The 24,655-nt window shown below is 45.4% G+C and overlaps 1 protein-coding gene across 1 annotated transcript; it reads left to right on the top strand.

The window, feature by feature from the left end:
* The first annotated feature begins 514 nt into the window (after positions 1 to 514).
* CLEC3A (C-type lectin domain family 3 member A) lies at positions 515 to 23,165 on the top strand. Its single transcript, XM_075326939.1, has 3 exons — positions 515 to 703; positions 14,344 to 14,427; positions 21,778 to 23,165. The coding sequence occupies exons 1-3, from the start codon at positions 589 to 591 to the stop codon at positions 22,164 to 22,166; spliced, it is 588 nt and encodes a 195-aa protein (XP_075183054.1). The 5' UTR covers positions 515 to 588; the 3' UTR covers positions 22,167 to 23,165.
* Positions 23,166 to 24,655: the final 1,490 nt, after the last annotated feature.

Raw genomic sequence — 24,655 nt, 5'->3', positions numbered from 1 at the left:
TAGGGTTGGCAATGTCAGATAGCCACCCTGGCTTATTACAGGAGCAACTTTGTTTGGGTAGATCTCTCATTGTCTTCGACAAGGCGTGGCACAAAGTTTTATTTGGACATCCATATGTTGAATATGAAATTCTCCTTAAAACTTCTCCTAAAAGTTGGCAAGTAAACCTTCAGTCTCTTGTAGGGCCACATTAACCATGTTAAAAAAGTTTGTCAGTCTTTTACTAATGGAAAAAAAGTTTTCAAAAAGTTGAAAACTTCATACAATTATACACATTTTCAAGCTATATCCCACCACTCATCCCCCTGCAGAAAAGATCTGGTTTTCATGTGTTTTGCTGTTCGGGAGAAGGTTGAAAAGGTGCATTCATTCCTCTTAAAGAAAAAAAACATGAAGGCGGCACGAATGAAACGTGGGCTGAGAAGGAAGAACAAGGAGGCACCTTATACCACGGCCAAGAGAAGTATTTAACACATCCGCTAGTGAGAACCTTTATAAAGCTGGAGCGCAGCACCGGAGGAGTTGGGCTTCACAGAATTTTTGCTCCATGCTCAAGATACAAGTTTAACCAGGCAGCAAGGATCCACCATGGCTCGGACGGGGCTCACTATTTTAGTCTTCATTGCCATATTACTGTTGGGGCAAATCAGCGGGCAATCTTCTAAGTCAAAGAACAAAAAGGATCGCAGGTCTAAGGAGAAAGGTAAGACAACTGCAAAGTGAGGGACAGAAATGGACAATGATTAAGGGCATTGGTCTAAATATGGGTAAGAAGCTCAAAATAGGGCAAAGTACTTTGCGCCTCCAATTTCGATGAATTATGCTGCACTCTGAATGCAAAAAGTATATAATTTTATTCCTATATTGTCCTATTTGGGGTTAGTGAAGCCTGCAATCCAATAGTGGTTAAAAAGGACCTCCCTTGTGTCATAAATATGTAAAAAAAAAAAATACATATCATAAATGCTGCTGTTCTCTCTTTTCTTCCCATTTCTGAGATATGTCCCCATTTTTTCCTGTGTATAAATCCACTCTTTTAGCCAAGGAGGAGTAGTCCTTAGGAGAACAGAAATAGAAAAGAGTTTGGGACCACACCCCCTTGGCTAACAAGACAAAGGTTTACAATAAAGGAAGAATGCGACCATAGCTTAGTAACAGAAGGACACAGGAAGAAAGGAAAAACAACGTCGGATTCTGGAAACAGCAGCATTTACATTAGGCGCAAAATTGCTTATTTATGGTTCTCTTTAAGGAGAACCTGTCTCTGAGTCAAAAGTGGCAAGCTTTTGCTCTTATTTTAATCCCAATGCTCTCCTGAGTATGAGGTTTTTTTTCTTTTTCGAATCTGTCATACGGTTCCAGAGATATCGATCATTTTATTTGGCGATCTTTGCAGGGCGTATGCAGCATAAAGACACGCCCCTGAGGATCCTGTGACATGCTCTTGAGGATCCTGTGAGACACTCCCCTCTATCAAGGATCATAAGGATAGCTCTAAATAAAAATAACAGATTTAAAAAAAATATTTTATATATATATCTATACACACAGAAATATATATATATATATATATTATATATATAAACAATATATACATATATATATACATAAATAATATAAATATGTATATATATATATATATATATATATATATATAATACACATAAATATATATATAAATTATATATATCTATATAAATGATATATAAATATTATATATTATATAAATATAATATATCACATATATAAATAATATATATGTATATATATATAAATGTATATAAAATAATATATATATGTATACATATATACAAATAATTTTATATTTATATATAAAATAATATATATATATGTATACAAATTATATATATATATATATATATATTATATATATATACACACACACACACATACATACATACATATATATATACATACATATATATATACACACACAACATTGGGAAGCACTAGGAATAAAATATAAACAATATAAACATATAAGCAAATTCCTTACACTTTTTAACTGGTGACAGATCCTCTTTAATTATATCAAGACACCAATTTTTTTTTTGTATTTTGATATTGTTTTCTTTTACCATATTACAATACAATGTGAATTAAAGACAGAAATCTTGCAATTCTCACACTGGCCACTGGGGCTTATTTTAATCTCAAACTTCCTGTTTCAGGAAACAACACATGTACATTTCCTGTTATTTTAATCTTGCCTCTGATGATAACGAAACTACTGTAAACTCTTCATGAAAGGACAGAAAGAATGAATCTCAAAAAGCTCCAATGGTCAGTGAAAAAATTGTATGGTTATTAATGGTGGCTAAAAATCAACCATAGTTGAGAATTTATAAGGAAATTTAGAGGATATATAGAATAGTTCTGGAGGACCCCTTTAAATATGTTCAAGCCACTGTGGAGAGAATTTTATGGACTCCTTTATAAGGCTTTTTTTCTGGTGTTGCCCTTTAAAGGTATCCAGGTCCAGTAATTCCATTAGTACACACAATTTAAAGGGAAAGAAAAAATTCTCCTATGAATGGTCTCTTCAGGTAGGTTTAGAACATCTCGGTGTTTACCAAGCTCAAACAGGAAATGTGATGATGTGGACTTTCTGGAAACCGTTAAGAAAGCCATGGAACCCATAGGGTGGAGGGGCGACATGACTAGAGGGAAGGGAAGGAGTGATGGGGTTAATGGAAACAGGAATGGTTTGTTTATAAGGCAGAGTAAAGGGATTGGTGGGTAGGAGGAGTTCCCTGGAGGAAGAGGTGGGACAGTTGAGGGGTGTAAGTAAAGGACTTTGACTTACCCCCTCTCTCTTGACTTCCGGATATGGAACGATCTGACTGGAGAGGTTCCTATAAGGTGTCAGGACGTCACCTTCTATTTCTCCATGGAGGAGTGGGAGTATTTAGAAGGACACAAAGATCTGTACAAGGGCGTCATGATGGAGGTTCCCCAGCCCCTCACATCACCAGACTTCCGGATATGGAACGATCCGGACGTGCGACAGGATGGCTGCTACCCGGGAGCAGCGGATTCATCATGGCAGTGCACGGGCCCCTGGCAGCGCGGTCCCACGTCTTGGCTGCTGGGGGTTAACCCGTTGGCACTTTCCCCTCGCTCCCCTGTCAGCTGCGGGCGGCGTCCCCCCTCCCTCATATCTCAGGTACTTGCCGTGTGCGGGGGGAGCGAGGAGGAGATGCGAGAGCCCCTTCGGGGACCCTCCGCGGTAGGACGTGGGCAGGGCAGTACTCAGCTGCTGCTCCGGCCGCGGGAGGAATCTCCGTCCGGGCCGCGGCAGCCGGGAGGGGGGCGTGGCTTGGCTGCGGCCTACTTCCGGTCCGAGCCGCGGCCTGGATTGCTGGATGCGGCGGCTCCCGGACGGGGAGAGCGCCCGGCGGTGACAGAGGCCAGCTTTACCCCTCGCGGAAGGCGGGGGGGGGGGCCGCGGAGCTGCAGCCAGTGGTGGGTCCGGCACCAGGGCAGGCGGGCCTGGGGCGACGGGTGCCCAGGAAGCGTCGGTGAGTGGGGGTGACGGCAGGGGCCCTGCAGTTCCTGCTTGGTCACCCAGATCAGGTTGCAGCTCCCGGCCGCGGCGGTCTCCCCCAGGAGGGGGAGGGCCCAGCGGACAGAGGCTTTCATGGGGCCCAGGAGGGCTGGATGCGGCGGCTCCTGGCCAGGAGAGCGCCCGGCGAGGACGGAGGCCAGCGTTACCCCCCCCCCCCGCGGGTGGAGGGGGGGGGGGCCGGGGGGCTGCAGCCAGCAAGGGGTCCGGCACCAGGGCAGGCGAGCATGGTGCGACGGATGCCCGGGAGGCGTCGGTACGTCGGGGTGACGGCGGGGGCCCTGCGGTCCCCGCCTGGTCACCCAGAGCAGGCGTGCAGCTCCCGGCAGCGGCGGTCTCCCCCAAGGGGGGGAGGGCCCGGTGGACGGATGCCTTCTGGGCCCAGGAGGGCAGGAGGCTGGCGGCTCTGGATGGGAGTCTGCTGGCAGCGGGTCGGGCCACAGGTACCCCCTGTCCGTGCAGGTAGCAAGGGGGGGTCAGGCCAGAAGATAAGGCCCGCGGTGGCAGCCCGTAGGACGGGACGGTTTCCGGGGTTGTCGCCGCGGGACAGAAGATGGAGCTTGGAGGATGGTGCCCACGCGGCGTACCAGGAGGACGGCCGTGGTGGTGGCAGCGCTTCGGCGGCGTCTGCATTACATGAGCCAGAGGCGGTCGGCTCCAGCGAGGAGGAGGAGGAAGCAGCGACGGATGAATCAGACGTCCGGATGGCGTGATTTTTATTCCAGGATATGCCGGGTCGCGGTCGGGTGAGACGGCCGTGGATTTGGCAGGGCTGGGGGGGGCGGCTGCGGACACGGCAGCGCCGAGTGGGTTGGTGTTTTGACCAGGTATGGGGTTTACTGAAGTGGTGTATACGGTTGTGGAGAGTGCGCATGCACCGCCGGCGGCATGGACGGGATCGGTGGTTAGTAGGCGCAGGTGCGGCAGGCAGAGTGAGGGCGCATGAGGCGGCAGGGGAGCATTTTCGGGCAGAGGCGGCAAGGGCTGTGACAGAGTGAGTGGTGAGGAACGAAGAGGGGGATGAGGTGGTGCGTCTGGCTGACAGTGGCCAAGTGTGAGAGGTATGGGTGCTTCAAAGGCCCGCTGGGGGGGCTCACTTGCTGGAGGATGTGAGGGATAAGGTTTGAATGGGGAACGTGTAGCAATAGTTTCGCTGCTCCCCCGGGAACAGTTTCACCTGGATTAGGTTAAGCCAAGTGATTCCAGGAAGGATAAGTAGAGGGAGGGGAGCGCCGGTGGAGGCTCACCCTCGTACATTTGCAACGTGGCTGCGGGCATTTGCGTTTTTTGGCAAGGGTATCGGGGGAAGGAATTGGGTAATTGGTTCGGCATGGTTCGGTTATATAGATCCATTTGGGGTGGCTTGTTAGGTCATATGGCGGTTTAGTCTGGCTTCAGTACGCCGAGTAATTGCAGCAAGGGAAGGTGTTGCGTGCCAGTATGCGGTAGGATCATACGGGCACATCCTTATGGCTGCAGAGGATGGCGGCTACTGGTCAGCCCGCCCCCCCCTTTTTGGGGGGGTAGTTGGCTGTTCGGGGCTTGGAACCCCGGCGACACGGACGATGAGGGTTTTTTGGGGGGAATAGAAGGATGGGTGGTGCAGATTTGGCGCGGACGGTTGTCTTAAGCATAAGTGTTGGGTTGTGGTAAGGAACATAGTAATTCTGCGTCATTCTATTTATATTGGTGGATCTTTGCCTCCTTATTGGAAGTTTGCGCTGGGCTAGGGGACACCTGGTGGTTGTCAGTGGAAAGAGGGGTCAGGAAGTGGCGTTGGGCAGGATGGGTGGGCCATTCGGGGCCCTCCTTGTCACGATTGGGTTTCTCTGTTGGGGGGTAGTGCCGGAAATGAGCCGTATATAGATGTATATATTTCGGCTTGTTCAAAACGTATCTTATCTGGAGGAGTCATCGGTGTATGCCTGCTTGGCTCCAGAATTGTCGGCGGTTTATTATGTGTCGTTTGACAGAGGGTGGGATTTGGTAAAGGCGGTGAGCCGGGGAGCATTGATGGCAAAGGCGAATTTGGAGGTGGCATTTAGGTTGTTACTGGTCCACCCTGCTAGCTAGCAGTTCTGGTGCTGCGGTGGGGAGGGGAGTTATTATTATGTTGATCGGTGGGTGCTAATGGGTTGTTGTCCCATTTTATGTTCCTTTGGAGGCGGTTATTTCTTGGTGGAGTGGTTTGTGCGTGGTGTGTCCCAGCTTACACCTCTTATTCATTATAGGTTGATTCTCTTTACATCGGGTTGGCGGGTTGATGATTCGTTGAGGTTGATTGTTTTATTACAGATGGTGGTGGATACTCTTTTGGGCCTGTTGGCGCAGGCGAAGACTGAGGGTCCAACGCCAGTGATACGGTTTGTGGGGATAAAGTTTGATGTTATGGTCAGAGGGGTAGGATTCGTGGGTAATGGTGTGGTCCTATGGGCTGCGATAGAGGCAGTTAGGTCAGCTAAGACGGTGCGGTTTCAGGCGGTGCAGTCTTTGCAGGGGCGGTCGAACCACGGGTGCAGAGTTACGCCGCTGGGGTGCGTGTCTGCTGGACGGCTGGCGATGGCTGCGCCCAGGGTGCAGCCATCGGATCCTTTGTGTGTGGTCACGAGGGAGATCAATGATGATCTGATGGTGTAGGAGGTTTTTTCTTACGGCGATTTAGTGGCCGCGGATTGTGGCTGGGTAAGGTGCTACCTGATGGAACGTAGCTGCGGTACTCGGAGGCAGCGGGTCCAGTTGTTTTCTGGTTGGGCATTGTGGGGTAGCGCTTCCAATCGGTGGTAGTGGTCGGGTGGTGGAGGTTGGCAGTTTTTTCCAAGAGGAAGGTGTGCTGTCATTCTGGCTATCAGTTGGTGGAGAATTCGATTAATAGTTGGTTTGCTAATCCTGGTGCCAAGGGTGGCGTACTTGCGACAGTTGGTTTCTCAATTGGATGTGTTTTAAAAAAAAAAAAAAAAAAAAATGTTATGCGTGGCGCAACCAGTACTGGGGTTCGCCAAGGGAATAGCAGCTGCTGTGTTTCCTTCCAGTTCTGCAGGTCTCGGGAGTTGAGGCCGGGTAGCAGACGAGGTGGGCACGGTGTGTCCGGAGGGCTTGTGGAGTCTGGTGTGGCTGTGTTGGGGAGCGGCTCGGTGCCCAGTGACTGAGGTTATTTGGGGCTGATATTCAGAAGTATGGGTGGTGCGGATAACGTTTGGGACAATGTGTGAGGAAGGCCCAGTGGAGTATTTGGTGGTGGCGTTGGCAGTGGTGAGTAACGGTTTTCAGGCTGCTAGGCCGGCGTCCGCAGTGGAGCAGAGGGTGGCGGCTGTGGCTGTCTTGTTAAGGATTAGATGTGGAGAGATGTTTTCGCAGGATCTTAGGGCGCGGCAGGCCTTGAAGGGTTTGGTCGTAAGGGTGTGAGGGAGCGGAATACAAGGGTCCGTCTCCGTTGTTTTGTGGCAGCGTTTGGTGAGTGGTTTGTGGCGGCTATGTTCATCTGAGCACGAGCGGGTTTTTGTTTCCCTTGTCCAAAACGGTTTGTGTTAGCCTTTTGGGGGGCTTTGAGATTGTGGGGTTGGTCAGCCCATCTACGGTCAAGAGCGGAGGTTGGATGTTGGAGGATGTGTCCGAGGTGGTGCAATGGGTTGAGCGCCGGCTTTGTCGCTCACCGAATTAGATTAGGCGGGTGGTGAAGGTTGGTGTTGTTATACGCGGTCCCGGGTGCGGAATTATGTTGTGAGGGCGCCCAGGCTCATTATTGTGTCGAGTTTGTTAAGGTACCATTTTGTGGCAGTGCTGCAGACTTGATTGCAGGTGGCGGGGGTGGGCGCCCGGAATACTATGGGTCGTATTCCTTCTGGATTGGGCTGCCACGGAGGCCCCTCGGTGGGCTCAGAAAAGGGGTTGTGAGAAGTATTGGGAGGTGGGAGTCCTCTTGTTTCTGTGTTACGTTTGGCCTCAGTTGTTATCGGGTTAAGGCAATGGGGGCATTTGAGTCTTTTGGGAGTGGAATGGGTTGGCGTAACAGGTTGGTGTTATCTGTGGGTTTATAACCCCTGGGTTTTTGTGGTGAGGGTGTGCCTCATTTGGATATTTGGGCATTCGTTTGTTCTCGGGGCCTCGACGGTCTGAGGCTCGCCTGAATGTTGCCAGTTGGGTCTGGACGGGTCGATGGTACTGGTCCAGTAAGTGGGAGGCAGCGATTTGGTATCTCGAGAAGTTATTTATGAATGTTTTAAAAAAAAAAAAAAAAAAATTGTTGGTTGTTGCATTGTGTAAGACATACCTGAGCTTAATCGTGGGGTAGTTTTGATAGTGTGACCAGGTTGGAATGGCGTGTGGCTCGTGCGATAGGCAGTATCAATTGAGCCTTATTGGGGGGGCGGCGCCAAAAGTTGGTGGCGCTGAACGGGTGGTTTTGGGGATGCGATGGGGGTGCATCTTCACGTGCTTGGTGCTGTTTTGTGGACGCTGGGATTGCGTGGAGGTGTGGTACAAGCTTTTGGTGTGTGGCGGGTCCAGGCCACGTAAGGAGTCACGTGCCCTGTCCTGTGGCGGGGGGTAGGTCTGGTCCAGAGGCGGTTGAAGGCAATGGTAACTGGACAGAGAGACACCATCTTGGTATGGTGGCTCCAGGTTCCGGGATGTTGCAGGCACGGGGTTCTGCAAAGTTGGGGGGTTAATCCGTAGGTGATTAATACCTCATCTCTGGGTCGGTGTGTTGCGGCCAGGGATACTGGGGTGAGAAGTGGTTCCTGGACTGGGCCTACTCAGGGTTGTATATTTACTGTATTGGTTACTGTGTTACCTATTGTTATTTGTTGGGGTCGCCCGTTGGACGGCGCCCCCTTGTGTTAGTATGTAAATAATAGGTAATAAAGGCTGCTGTGGCCAATTTTAAACCAAGTCACATGCAGTTCGTGTATTATTTACAGATGGTATTGGTGGGTAACACACATACAGCACGACTGGAGAATCCTTCCTCAATGGTCAAGAAAGCCATGGAACCCATAGGGTGGAGGGGCGACATGACTAGAGGGAAGGGAAGGAGTGATGGGGTTAATGGAAACAGGAATGGTTTGTTTATAAGGCAGAGTAAAGGGATTGGTGGGTAGGAGGAGTTCCCTGGAGGAAGAGGTGGGACAGTTGAGGGGTGTAAGTAAAGGACTTTGACTTACCCCCTCTCTCTTGACTTCCGGATATGGAACGATCCCCGCCCACCCTCCCTTGTGTATAATGCCGAGGGGAATTTGGTCTGGGTTGTTTCTTTGTCACAGCAGCGGGGGGTAGGTCTGGTCCAGAGGCGGTTGAAGGCAATGGTAACTGGACAGAGAGACACCATCTTGGTATGGTGGCTCCAGGTTCCGGGATGTTGCAGGCACGGGGTTCTGCAAAGTTGGGGGGTTAATCCGTAGGTGATTAATACCTCATCTCTGGGTCGGTGTGTTGCGGCCAGGGATACTGGGGTGAGAAGTGGTTCCTGGACTGGGCCTACTCAGGGTTGTATATTTACTGTATTGGTTACTGTGTTACCTATTGTTATTTGTTGGGGTCGCCCGTTGGACGGCGCCCCCTTGTGTTAGTATGTAAATAATAGGTAATAAAGGCTGCTGTGGCCAATTTTAAACCAAGTCACATGCAGTTCGTGTATTATTTACAGATGGTATTGGTGGGTAACACACATACAGCACGACTGGAGAATCCTTCCTCAATGGTCATGAAAAGAATATTGAAACTGATATATGAAAACGATCATTGAGTTACATTAATGCACCTTTTTTTTCTAGTTGACAAGAGAAAGAATAATATTTACTTTTTCAAAAACTAAATTATAGTATAACAAAAAAAAGTGTTTAAAATGTTAAAACTAGGGACATCTTTCACATGGAAAAAATATACTTTTACACATATTATTGGTTACCTTTGGATTGTAAAATTGCACTGTGTTTCAGCCTGCAATCTTCATTTCTTCATTAATTTTCAGACCCCTAATATGCCATTTGCAGCCTGATCCAAATTTCATATTTTTATATTGTGGGAGTTTCCCTCCCTGTAATATAGGCTGGATGTGAGCTCTGCGTGTCTCTCCCAGTAATATAGTAATATAGGCTAGATTTGAGGTCTGTGTGTCTCTGCCAGTAATATAGGCTGAATGTGAGGTCTGTGTGTCTCTCCCAGTAATATAGGCTGGATGTGAGATCTATGTGACTCTACCAGTAATATAGGCTGGATGTGAGGTCTGTGTGTCTTTCTCTGTAATATAGGCTGGATGTGAGCTCTGTGTGTCTCTCCCTGTAATATAGGCTAGATGTGAGCTCTGCGTGTCTCTCCCAGTAATATAGGCTGGATTTGAGCTCTGTGTGTCTCTGCCAGTAATATAGGCTGTATGTGAGCTCTGTGTGTCTCTACCAGTAATATAGGCTGGATGGGAGGTCTGTGTGTTTCTGCCAGTAATATAGGCTGGATGTGAGGTCTGTGTGTCTCTCCCAGTAATATAGGCTGGATTTGAGCTCTGTGTGTCTCTGCCAGTAATATAGGCTGGATGTGAGCTCTGTGTGTCTCTACCAGTAATATAGGCTGGTTGTGAGCTCTGTGTGTCTCTCCCAGTAATATAAACAAATAGGAATAACATTTGGAACACCATTCTAAGTCCGAACTGAGTGCAAAAACCTAAAAAAAATCACTATGGGGAGATAAGGTATGCACACCAGTGACTATGTAAGGGGAATACATGAAATAGCAGAAACTGCTGTGTGAATACGGACTTGAAAAATCCAATAGCTATATGCAAGAGTGAATATGTGAAAAATGGAATCTGCATTACTGCCATGAACATATGAATCAAGAGAAATTTAGTTACTGAATTGATCAATGCAATAGAGCCCCTGCATGAGAGGACACACACAAGCTAGGGACCCCAACGTAGAGAAATACTTTGGCGTAGTGTTGGGGCTCTATTGCATTGATCAATTCAGTAGCTAAATTTCTCTTGATTCATATGTTCATGGCAGTAATGCAGATTCCATTTTTCACATATTCACTCTTGCATATAGCTATTGGATTTTTCAAGTCAGTATTCACACAGCAGTTTCTGCTATTTCATGTATTCCCCTTACATAGTCACTGGTGTGCATACCTTATCTCCCAGTAATATAGACTGGTTGTGAGCTTTGTGTGTCTCCCAAGTAATTTAGGCTGGATGTGAGGTCTGTGTGTCTCTGCCAGTAATATAGGCTGGATGTGAGGTCTGTGTGTCTCTACCAGTAATATAGGCTGGTTGTGAGCTCTGTGTGTCTCTCCAGTAATATAGGCTGGTTGTGAGCTTTGTGTGTCTCCCAGTAATTTAGGCTGGATGTGAGGTCTGTGTGTCCCTGTCTGTAATATAGGCTGGATGTGAGCTCTGTGTGTCTCTGCCAGTAATATAGGCTGGATGTGACGTCTGTGTGGTCTCTCCCTGTAATATAGGCTAGATGTGAGGTATATGTGTCTCTATCAGTAATATAGGCTGGATGTGAGGTCTGTGTGTGTCTCTCCCTGCAATATAAGCTTGATGTGAGCTCTGTGTGTCTCCCAGTATTTTAGGCTGGATGTGAGGCCTGTGTGTCCCTCCCTGCAATATAGGCTGGATGTGAGGTCTGTGTGTCCCTCCCTGCAATATAGGCTGGATGTGAGGTCTGTGTGTCCCTCCCAGTAATATAGGCTGGATGTGAGGTCTGTGTGTCCCTCCCTGTAATATAGGCTGGTTGTGAGGTCTGTGTATCTCTCCCTGTAATATAGGCTAGCTGTGAGGTCTGTGTGTCTCCCTGTAATATAGGCTGGATGTGAGGTCTGCCATATGCATCTTTCCCTGTTATATAGGCTGGATGTGAGGTATGTGTGTCTCTCCCTGTAATGTAAGCTGGATGTGAGGTCTGTGTGTCTCTCCCTGTAATATAGGCTGGATGTGAGGTCTGTGTGTCTCTCCCAGTAATATAGGCTGGATGTGAGGTCTGTGTATCTCTCCCAGTAATATAGGCTGGATGGGAGGTCTGCCATATGCATCTTTCCCTGTTATATAGGCTGGATATGAGGTCTGCAGGTTCCTCCCTGTAATATAGGCTAGATGTGAGGTCTGTTTGCATCCATGGTTCTACTGTCTTCATTATCTCATATAGATTAGCTTCTATCCTGCTTTCTTAGTTATCGTTACCCTATTTTATCTGCCCTTCCCGACTGTCTTTCCTTTCCACATAGTAGAAATGTTTGTACAACTACCTCTCCTTCCAGGCTGCTATCTCCAACACTAAGCGAACAGTGGGGGGAGAGCAGTAAGAGCCGTCACAATCGGGAGCAGAGCTCCTACAGATTTGTAACATTTTTGCAAAAACACTCAAAAAAGACATACAGACACTAACCAGCAGCAAAATAGTAGAATATTTTTAATAAAGACTAATTAGAAAGATGCTTAATTTTGCATTTAGTAAGGAAAAAAACAAAAACGAATCATGTGCAATGGTGTAAATAGCCTTTAACAATATTTTTATACTAACTGGAAACCAGTCCAAAACTTGGCTACATGTTAATTGAGCACTTTGGTAAATTGCACCATGGGTCCTAATTTAAAAAAAATATATATATAAATTTTATATTATATATATATATATATATATATATATATATATATATATATATACAGTTAGGTCCAGAAATATTTGGACAGTGACACAAGTTTTGTTATTTTAGCTGTTTACAAAAACATGTTCAGAAATACAATTATATATATAATATGGGCTGAAAGTGCACACTCCTAGCTGCAATATGAGAGTTTTCACATCCAAATCAGAGAAAGGGTTTAGGAATCATAGCTCTGTAATGCATAGCCTCCTCTTTTTCAAGGGACCAAAAGTAATTGGACAAGGGACTCTAAGGGCTGCAATTAACTCTGAAGGCGTCTCCCTCGTTAACCTGTAATCAATGAAGTAGTTAAAAGGTCTGGGGTTGATTACAGGTGTGTGGTTTTGCATTTTTGATAGCTGTTGCTGTGACCAGACAACATGCGGTCTAAGGAACTCTCAATTGAGGTGAAGCAGAACATCCTGAGGCTGAAAAAAAAGAAAAAATCCATCAGAGAGATAGCAGACATGCTTGGAGTAGCAAAATCAACAGTCGGGTACATTCTGAGAAAAAAGGAATTGACTTGTGAGCTTGGGAACTCAAAAAGGCCTGGGCGTCCATGGATGACAACAGTGGTGGATGATCACCGCATACTTTCTTTGGTGAAGAAGAACCCATTCACAACATCAACTGAAGTCCAGAATACTCTCAGTGAAGTAGGTGTATCTGTCTCTAAGTCAACAGTAAAGAGAAGACTCCATGCAAGTAAATACAAAGGGTTCACATCTAGATGCAAACCATTCATCAATTCCAAAAATAGACAGGCCAGAGTTACATTTGCTGAAAAACACCTCATGAAGCCAGCTCAGTTCTGGAAAAGTATTCTATGTACAGATGAGACAAAGATCAAACTGTACCAGAATGATGGGAAGAAAAAAGTTTGGAGAAGAAAGGGAACGGCACATGATCCAAGGCACACCACATCCTCTGTAAAACATGGTGGAGGCAACGTGATGGCATGGGCATGCATGGCTTTCAATGGCACTGGGTCACTTGTGTTTATTGATGACATAACAGCAGACAAGAGTAGGCGGATGAATTCTGAAGTGTACAGGGATATACTTTCAGCCCAGATTCAGCCAAATGCCGCAAAGTTGATCGGACGGCGCTTCATAGTACAGATGGACAATGACCCCAAGCATACAGCCAAAGCTACCCAGGAGTTCATGAGTGCAAAAAAGTGGAACATTCTGCAATGGCCAAGTCAATCACCAGATCTTAACCCAATTGAGCATGCATTTCACTTGCTCAAATCCAGACTTAAGACGGAAAGACCCACAAACAAGCAAGACCTGAAGGCTGCGGCTGTAAAGGCCTGGCAAAGCATTAAGAAGGAGGAAACCCAGAGTTTGGTGATGTCCATGGGCTCCAGACTTAAGGCAGTGATTGCCTCCAAAGGATTCGCAACAAAATATTGAAAATAAAAATATTTTGTTTGGGTTCGGTTTATTTGTCCAATTACTTTTGACCTCCTAAAATGTGGAGTGTTTGTAAAGAAATGTGACAATTCCTACAATTTCTATCAGATATTTTTGTTCAAACCTTCAAATTAAACGTTACAATCTGCATTTGAATTCTGTTGTAGAGGTTTCATTTCAAATCCAATGTGGTGGCATGCAGAGCCCAACTCGCGAAAATTGTGTCACTGTCCAAATATTTCTGGACCTAACTGTATATATATATATATATACACATACATATACACACACACACACATACATATACATACACACACACACACATTTATATGTTTACAGTAATTATATATATATATATATATATATATATATAACGTCAACTTTTCCAAGCATGCTCTTCAATGTGCCATGGCTTGAAAATCAGTAGGTATATCGGTAGACTTTCCATTGAATTCAATGGAACTAAGACAAGGCGCATTTCAACTCATGGACGCCAATGAAAACTATGGATGTCTTCCGATATACTGTGTTTTAATGATATATTAGAATAAGCCTAACAATAAAAGTAAATTATATTACATGACATTTATGGTCTCCAATGGATTGGCAGCATCAGTGGTAATGGCTCCAAAACAATGGCCGAAATTTCTCCTTTGCTTCTTTAATATTGTCTTCTTTTCAATGTTCTCATTTTCCTCTCGGAAGAAAAAGATGGAGACCTGAAGACACAGATTGACAAATTATGGCGGGAGGTGAACTCCTTGAAGGAAATGCAGGCGTTACAAACAGGTAAAAGATATTATTTTAGTGAACAACTATGTGAGTCGTTAAGTGGTAATGTCTCTCCTTGTGGAGAGTGCCAAGCCAGCGTAAGGAGACTTATAAGCCATGCAATGCTTCTCTGGGAAATTAAAAATGCAAATTGCCTCTCATCAGTGCAGAGCAAGTCTGATTTGGCTGGATGAGACTCATTTTGGCCTCTGATGGGTCCCAGCATCCATTTTGGTGGCTTTTATGTAAATTAATCAAGAAAATATTATGGCACTGTCTCAGCAAGGTAAGTCCTGTGGGCTGAAAAACGTTAGGCTATTTTAATTCTCTATTTGCAGGTCCCTATCTGCCAGGGGTGGGATTCAAATTTTTAACAACAGGTTCTTTGTCAACCCCGCCCATTTGAAACCACGCCACATTCTTTAACCACACCCACTTTATTAGCCACACCCATTTTTGCGCACTTTCTTCAACCACAAAATACAAGTAATTAATAAAAACTTTCCCCTTCTTACTCTTCCAATACCTTCACTTTCCTAACAATCACCAGTTGTTGCAGTCACTTATTTACTTGTCATGTTGTATGAAAGCTTTTCTACAATGTTTAAAAATCATTACTAAAGGAACCCTGCTCAAATTGGAACAGAGAACCCATCCCATACAGATCCCATGCTGCCTCCACTCCTCTGCAGGCTCTCACCCAGATTCTATGTGGCCTCCACTCCCCTGCAGGCTCCCACCCCCATTCCATGCAGCCTCCACTCCCCTGCAGGCTCCCACCCCGAGTCCATGCGGCCTCCACTCCCCTGCAGGCTCCCACCCCCATTCCATGCGGCCTCCACTCCCCTGCAGGCTCCCACCCCCATTCCATGCGGCCTCCACTCCCCTGCAGGCTCCCACCCCCATTCCATGCGGCCTCCACTTCCCTGCAGGCTCCCACCCCCATTCCATGCGGCCTCCACTCCCCTGAAGGCTCCCCCGCCCATTCCATGCGGCCTCCACTCCCCTGCAGGTTTCCACCCCATCCGGCCTCCACTCCCCTGCAGGTTCCCACCCCATGCGGCCTCCACTCCCATGTAGACTCCCACCCCATGCGGTCTCCACTCCCCTGCAGGTTCCCACCCCATGTGGCCTCCACTCTCTTGCAGGCTCCCACCTCATGTGGCCACTACCCTGAAGACTCCCGTCCATGTGGCCTCCTCTCCCCTGCAGAATCGCATCTGCGGCTCACTGAGCGCTTACCTGCTCCTCCATCATCCTCCGCGGCACTCTGCATACTGACGCTGACAGGCGGCAGTGTGGTGAGGTAATCTCACAGCGCTGCTGCGACCTCTGAAGCGTCATCATGCTGGCGGACGCCCAGTCAGAGAGTAAACTGGCTCCACTGAACCCGGAAGTGCGACGTGCACGGAGGTACGGGGATTAATTTGTATCGGTGTCTTAAAGACGCCGATAGAAATGAATACAGGGAACCGGGACGCGGATGCCGATTCTTGCTGGTTCTGCAAATCGGCTGTGATTTTAACAACCGGTTCGCCCGAAACGGACAGAACCGGCTGAATCCCACTCCTGCTAGCCGCCCATAAATTGTAGGCTTTTTAACCCAAAGAGAGGCATTAAAGTAGGCAGGGACCCAACAAAAAGGTCGCCTTGGCGTTGGCTGTTGGGCTCACATAAAACTGGCCATTTTTGTGTGCTAAGTATCTCAATTTTTTCATGTTTTCCATAGCAGTAATGTTCATATTCCAGTATTCATTGTTACACTTATCTTAGCACCACAGAGGGCAGCTGTCTCCTCTTTATACCGTTTTCTACTTAAAGCTATATGGTAGACACATAGCGCCACTCAATATCCAAATCTGAATGTGTTCACAGTTGTACAGTGCCACATACCGCTACACTGTTCTCATGTAGTGCTATTGTGCACCGACAAAGAATTCTACACTGATATGTTAGATAGCAGCAAAACAGTTGCATAAGTCATAGAAAATGTACAGTCATGGGCAAAAGAGTTGGCACCCTTGAAATTATTCCAGAAAATGAAGTATTTCTCCCTGAAAAGTATTGCAATTACGCGTTTTGTTATACACATGTTTTTGGAAAAAAAAGAAGCAAATTGAAGATTATTTGACATAGAACCCCCAAAATGGGCTGGACAAAGTTGTTGACACCTTACCAAAATTGTGGGTAAACAACTTTGTTTCAACCATATGATGCTCGTTTAAACTCATCTGTGGCAAGTAATGGAGTGGGCAATATGATAATCACACCTGAATCCAGATAAAAAGGGGAGAAATTGACTCAATCTTTGCATTGTGTGTCTGTGTGTGCCACACTAAGCATGGAGAACAATAAGTGAAAGAGAACTTTCTGAGGACTTGAGAACCAAAATTGTTGAAAAATATCAACAATCTCAAAATCACAAGTCCATGTCCAGAGATATTGATGTTGCTTTGTGCATTCTGCTCAGCATAATCATGAAGTTTACAACCCTTGGCCCTGTAGCTAATCTCCCTGGACATCTACGGCATAGAAAAATTGATGAAAGGTTGCAATGCAGGATAGTCCGAATGGTGGATAAGCCCTAATTAAGTTGCAAAGATATTCTACCTGTCCTGCATGCTCAGGGGGAATCAGTGTCAGTGCAAACTATCCGTCCACATTTGAATTAAAAGAAATTTTATGGAGGAGACCCAGGAGGACCCTGCTGCCTACACAAAGACATACAAAAGGTAGACTGCAGTTTGCCGAAATCAATGTGAGTAACCAAAATCCCTCTGGGAAGTGTCTTATGGACAGATGAGACCAAGATAAAGCTTTTTGGTAAAGCACATCATTTTACTGTTTACTGAAAACGGATTGAGGTCTATAAAGAAAAGAACACAGGACCTACAGTCACACATGGTGGAGATCATAGATGTCTTGGGGTTGTTTTGCTGCCTCAGACACTGAGTTCCCTGACTGTGTGTAAGGCATCAAGGATTTTTGATGGCAATGTAGTGCCCAGTGTCAAAAAACTGGGTTTTCGTCCTAGGTCATGGGTCTTCTAGCAGGACAATGACCCCAAACATACTTCAGGAAGCCCCCAGAAATGGATGGAAACAAAACACGAAAGAGTTCTGAAGTGGCAGCAATGAGTCCTGATCTAATTCCCATTGACACCTGTGGAGAGATCTTAAAATTGCTGTTGGGAGAAGAAAAGACTCCTTTAGATATGAGAGACCTGGAGCATTTTATAAAGAAGTGTCCAAAACTCCAGGTGAGAGGAGGAAGAAGCTTGTGAAAGGTTATAGGAAGCGACTGATTGCAGGTATTTATTCCAAAGGGTAAGGGGGGTGCAACCAAGTATTAAATTGAGGGGGACAACAATTTGTCCTGCCCATTTTTGTAGTTGTGTATGAAATTATGTCCAATTTGCCTTTTTTTTCCCCTCTGTTTTTTTATGTTGTTCCAATACACACAAAGGAAATAAACATATATATAATAACGTGTGTAATTGCAATAATTTTCTGTGAAAAATTCTTCATTTCCTGGAACAATTTCAATGGTGCCAACACTTTCGGCCATGACTGTATATGTTTTCGTAGGTCTGGATCTGTGCAATCTCACAGCGTCCATTATGTTCTAGTGTCAGAGTATCTTTCCTTCCAAATGTCATCGTAATTGCAATAATTGCAGCCTTTATCCTTTGTGAAGCCCGACAACTGACACGAGTGCAGCCAATGCTGAAAATTGATGTTCCCTGGAAGACCAGGCAGCAACCTGCATTTATATATGGAGGGATAAAACCATTAGGGCTTGTGCGAAAATGCAGTTGTGGGTTTTTTTCTGCAAAAAATATGCGATAGCCATCTGCTCTGGTTATTGCATTTTTTTAATGACTTTTTCCTCTTTTTTTGGTGCAGTTTTGAAGCAGCAGTTTTTTATGTGTTTTATTTATAAGTGCAGAAACGCTGGGATTCTGCCCTTAAAGAGGACCAGCCACCAGGATTTTCATATATAAACTAAAGCCAGTGCTATACTGGTGCTATCATGCTGATTCTATATATACCTTTAGTTGTGAGATCGGATGTATACTTTCTGAAATATAGGCAAGTAAAGTTTGTGAAATGCACTGTTATTTGATTGATAGGTGCAATGGAATGTCTAATATGTGGGTGGGGTTTTGCTAGTTATTCTTGCCGCTGTAGTGTCTGCCTATTCTTCCTCCTCCCTGTCCTTCCTCCCACTTTCCTTTTGGGGAGAAAGGGCAGGCAGACAGATAGGTATGGGAATAACTAGCAAAGCCCCACCCACCTATTAGATATTTTGTTGCACCTATCAATCAAATAACAGTGCATTTCACAAACTTTACTTGCCTATATTTCAGAAAGTATACATCCGATCTCACAACTAAAGGTATGTATAGAATCAGCATGATAGCACCAGTATAGCACTGGCTTTAGTTTATATATGAAAATCCTGGTGGTTAGTCCTCTAAGTATTTTTTACATGTGATTTGCAGGGTTCCCATAGATGCATATAGGAAAAAAAAAATCTTTAAAAACGTAGTAAGCATGATTTTTCAAGAAACTCACGCCCACTTTGATTGAACTGTACTAACACCCCCCTCCTCCCCCCCCAAAAAAGCAGCGTTTATGCTAATGGTACATAGCCTAATGGTCCTTTATTGGCACCAAAATACATAAGGAACGCTGTATCGAATACAACCATTGATGAATTCACTAAACAGCCATAAGGTGGACAACACGCCTGCAATATGCTATAAATATATTTGCATCCCACACAAATCCAAAAATACAGCTGTAGCAGCTGCCATCCATCACCATAGTCTGCACATGTATAAAATCTTTGCTTAGCACTGAGGCGGGCCATATGAAGAACATAGCCGACCACTAGTGATGAGCGAGTGTATTCGGCACTATTCGCAGAATAGTACGGTACATGGGCTATTCGTTATACAGCGAGTAATGGTGTATTCGCCTCGCTATATTCGAATGTCCCACCCAGCCGTTTTGGTGCTTGATTTGCAGCCACTAAACATGTTTGGCTTCTTAACCAATCACAGTAATGCCGCAGCCATATTGCCAGCGTCTCTCTCCAAGCACTTCATACTCATTGATCACAGGCGCGGCTGTCACTCTGCTCCCGCGGCCTCTCATTCTTCTTCCTTTCACGCTCATTAGCCTCATCACATATTCACTGCTTCTCCCTGTCATTGGTTGCAGTCAGACCCGCCCCCAAGCAGAGTGACAGCTGCCTGACTGCAACCAATCACAGCTGCCGGTGAGCAGGTCTATATCGTACAGTAGAAAAAAATAAATAATTTAAAATAACGGCGTGTGGTCCCCCAAATTTTGGTACCCAGCCAAGATAAAGCCTCACAGCTGAGTGTTGGTATTGTCAGGCTGGGGAGACCAACATTTTTGGGAGCCCTCAAGCCTAAAAATGTCAGCCAGCAGCCACCTGGAATTGCTGCATCCATTAGATGCGACAATCCCAGAGCTTTACCTAGCTTATCCCGAATGCTCTGGTGCAGTGGCAATTGGGGTAATATGGATTTAATGGCAGCCCCTAGCAGCCACTAAGTCCTGGATTAATCATGGTAGGCGTCTCTGAGACACCCCCCATGATTAATCTGTAAGTGAAAGAAAATGAACACAAACACCACAAAATCCTTTATTTGGAATAAAATACAAACAAGCCCCCTCTTTCACCACTTTACTAACCCCAAAACACCCAAGTCCGAGGTAATCCACATGAGGTCCCACGATGGTCTTGGCTCTGTTACACCTGAGCCTGGAGAGACCGCAAACATGTCCAATCTCTCCAGGCTCCGGGAAACATTGACAAGAAGGACCCAACTGGCAGCAGTGACATCACTCAGCTCATCGGCGGTCATGCCTGGGTTCCTACGATATGACCTCTGTTGACCTGAAGCACGAAGGCGTAAAGTGCGGGATCCGAGTCCTGCACCCTGCCAGTACTTTAACAGTGACAGTGCCTTACAGCCACTGCGGTGGGTACCAGCATATTAACGTATATACTCAAGTATAAGCCAACTATACTGTATATATATCTGATTATATATATATATATATATATATATATATATATATATAATAAATATATATATATATATATATATATATATATATATATATATATATATATATATTATATACATATATATATATATATATATATATATATATTATATACAGTACAGACCAAAGGTTTGGACACACCTTCTCATTCAAAGAGTTTTCTTTATTTTCATGACTCTAAAAATTGTAGATTCACATTGAAGGCATCAAAACTATGAATGAAAACATGTGGAATGAAATACTTTAAAAAGTGTGAAACAACTGAAAATAGGTCTTATATTCTAGGTTCTTCAGAGTAGCCACCTTTTGCTTTGATTACTGCTTTGCACACTCTTGGCATTCTCTTGATGAGCTTCAAGAGGTAGTCACTGGAAATGGTTTTCCAACAGTCTTGAAGGAGTTCCCAGAGATGCTTAGCACTTGTTGGCCCTTTTGCCTTCACTTTGCGGTCCAGCTCACCCCAAACCATCTCGATTGGGTTCAGTTCTGGTGACTGTGGAGGCCAGGTCATCTGGCGTAGCACCCCATCACTCTCCTTCTTAGTCAAATAGCCCTTACACAGCCTGGAGGAGTGTTTCGGGTCATTGTCCTGTTGAAAAATAAATGATGGTCCAACTAAACGCAAACCGGATGGAATAGCACGCCGCTGCAAGATGTTGTGGTAGCCATGCTGGTTCATTATGCCTTCAATTTTCAATAAATCCCCAACAGTGTCACCAGCAAAGCACCCCCACACCATCACACCTCCTCCTCCATGCTTCACGGTGGGAACCAGGCATGTAGAGTCCATCCATTCACCTTTTCTACAAAGACACAGTGGTTGGATCCAAAGATCTAAAATCTGGACTCCTCAGACCAAAGCACAGATTTCCACTGGTCTAATGTCCATTCCTTGTGTTCTTTAGCCCAAACAAGTCTCTTCTGCTTGTTACCTGCCCTTAGCAGTGGTTTCCTAGCAGCTATTTTACCATGAAGGCTGCTGCACAAAGTCTCCTCAACAGTTGTTCTAGAGATGAGAAAGTGTGTCCAAACTTTTGGTCAGTACATACTGTATATATATTATAGGTTAAATTCTGGTATTCTCAGGCTTTTCGAGCTCTGCCTGCTGTGCGGCTGTGAAATATGTTTTGTGATTATTTTTGTGTCTGCTTCAATTTTAAGGCTCATAAAACAACGCCGCGTTTTTATGAACGGAATGAAATTTTATTTTATGAACGTTGTCTCCTGTGCCAGAATAAATACGAGTCTCCTTTCTTTGCAGTCTGCCTACGGGGTACGAAAATTCATAAAAAATGCTACCTGGCATTTGAGGAAACCAAGCATTTTCACGAGGCTAACGAGGACTGCATAGCCAAAGGGGGCACCTTGGCCATTCCGAGAGACGCGGATGAGAACAGCGCACTCCGCGAGTATGGAAAGAAGAGCCTGCCGGGGGCCGGGGACTTCTGGTTGGGCATCAATGATATGGTGACCGAGTCGAAATTTGTGGACGTGAATGGAATTGCTATTAATTACTTTAATTGGGATCGGTCGCCCAATGGAGGCAAGCGCAAAAACTGTGCTCTCCTGACACAGGCTTCCCAAGGAAAATGGGTTGACGAAGTTTGCCGTAGCTTAAAGAAATACGTCTGTGAATTCATTATTCCCTAGAGGACAATTGTCACCGGCTGATGTAATTTGAACATTCCCAATAATGTGGTTCAATTACATAGTCAGCACAGGCCATCAATAGTTGTTTTGGTTCCGATTTTTGACCACATACTTTAAAGAGAATCTGTCAACAGGTTTTTTCTATGTAATCTGATGTAGGGGTTGAGACCCTGATTTTAACAATAAGTCACTTATTAGGTTGTATGCTGTTTCAATACAATCAGTGTTTAAGGAACAGGAAATTGTCATTGCCGGACTAGCTGCCCTCGTGCCTACTGGTCCAACCGCACCCCCAGCCAGGGCCAGTTTTAGACAAAGTGGGGGCCGAAATGCTCACATGGGTTATATTTACATGGGGTGAGTTCAGACCATTAAACAAGCGCAATCGACAACATTGAGGTTGTTCAGCGCTTGATTCCCGGCCTGTTTACATAGTTTGATGAAGAGATGGGAGCTTAAAATGGTGTGCCCACATTCCGGCGCGTGTAAATTACCCCTGTCTTAGTTTGAGACAAGATTTAACAGGTTAATAATAACAGGTTTAACAGGTTACTGATTGTTAAAGGCATGTCCTGGCTGTACTACACAACCATTACCTGCTGAGTATGGATCGGCTCACGGGGTTCTGACTTGCACCATTCATGTATGGCAGATGGTATAAAGGGGTTAATGGTTAACATTTACCAGCATTCCTTCTATACATGTATACAGCAGGAGCCCATTCCTTCTAGACATGTATACAGCAGGAGCCCATTCCTTCTAGACATGTATACAGCACTAGCCCATTCCTTCTAGACATGTATACAGCACTAGCCCATTCCTTCTAGACATGTATACAGCAGGTGCACATTCCTTCTAGACATGTATACAGCAGGAGCCCATTCTTTGTAGACATGTGTACAGCAGGAGCCCATTCCTTCTAGACATGTATACAGCAGGAGCCCATTCCTTCTAGACATGTATACAGCAGGTGCCCATTCCTTCTAGACATGTATACAGCACTAGCCCATTCCTTCTAGACATGTATACAGCAGGAGCTTATTCCTTCTAGACATGTATACAGCAGGGTCACATTCCTTCTAGACATGTATACAGCAGGTGCCCATTCCTTCTAGACATGTATACAGCAGGTGCCCATTCCTTCTAGACATGTATACAGCAGGAGCCCATTCTTTGTAGACATGTATAGAGCAGGTGCCCATTTCTTCTAGACATGTATACAGCAGGAGCCCATTCCTTCTAGACATGTATACAGCAGGAGCCCATAGCTTCTAGACATGTATACAGCAGGAGCCCATAGCTTCTAGACATGTATACAGCAGGAGCCCATAGCTTCTGGACATATATACAGCAGGAGCCGATTCCTTGTAGACATATATATAGCAGGAGCCCATACCTTTTAGACATATATATAGCAGGATCGCATAGCTTCTAGACACATATATCAGGAGGAGCCCATACCTTCTAGACATATATACCAGAAGGAGCCCTTATCTTCTAGATACATGCACTCTAGAGGACCTACCACCATTCCATCTCCCATTTAGCCCTTTAGACAGTGACATCACAACTATATGACCAGTGGCATGATCGTGATGTCACCAATGGTCTTGAAGTCCCATAGAGTGCTAGACCTGTGGTGACATCACAGTCACATGACCGATCACACACATGATCGTGATGTCACCAAAGGTCCTAAAGTCCCACAGAGTACAAAACCTATGATGACATCATGGTCACATAACTGATCACGCACATGACCGTGATGTCACCAAAGGTCCTCAAGTAGTCTCCACATCGGAAATAAACTGATTCAGTGTAGCTCCTGCTCTGGATGCTGGGAGCTCCCAGGAGAGTGGTGGCCCTGGGCAGCTGCCCAGTTTGCCCCGTCCTAACGCCGGCCCTGCTCCTAACATTGATTAGCAGCTTTTTGTGAATATACAATGTACAGAGAAAACTGCCAATCAGTGGTGTGGACAGCGTCAGCTTCATGAGAACTTCTACATCTACAGCAGAAAAAACTCTGATCCTATCACAACTGCTGCATACAATAAACTAAAGTGACATTGCTGGAATCAGGGTCTCTGTCCCTACATTATGCTGGTACCAAAAACCTGATGACAGATTCCCTTTAGGAAATTTCTCATCTTCCAAAAATTAATTGCAAAAATGAATGTGCAATTTACCTTTTATGACAAAAATCATTTCCATTTTGAAGAATAAACGGATTAGAAATTTGATTATTTATGGCTCGCTCCCTACGTTACCGGTCACCTCTGCAGCCAAAGGTGACTGGTTTCATAAACAAGGAGTGCAGCGCTTACGAGATAGTAGCAATAGAGTTTACAAGTGCTGCTCTAATGCTAACCGGATCACTGAATACAGACAGATTCATTGCTCCCTTGCTTGTCCGCTGCTGCAGAGTGCACAGTTCAGGGCAGAGATAGTACAGTCCTGCAGCATGATTGTATCAATCATCAGGGGCATGG

The sequence above is a fragment of the Anomaloglossus baeobatrachus genome, chromosome 10 (assembly GCF_048569485.1).
Source record: "Anomaloglossus baeobatrachus isolate aAnoBae1 chromosome 10, aAnoBae1.hap1, whole genome shotgun sequence".
Lineage (NCBI taxonomy): Eukaryota > Metazoa > Chordata > Amphibia > Anura > Aromobatidae > Anomaloglossus > Anomaloglossus baeobatrachus.
Note: the sequence above shows the minus strand (reverse complement) of the source record. Positions and strands in the feature narration are given on the sequence as shown.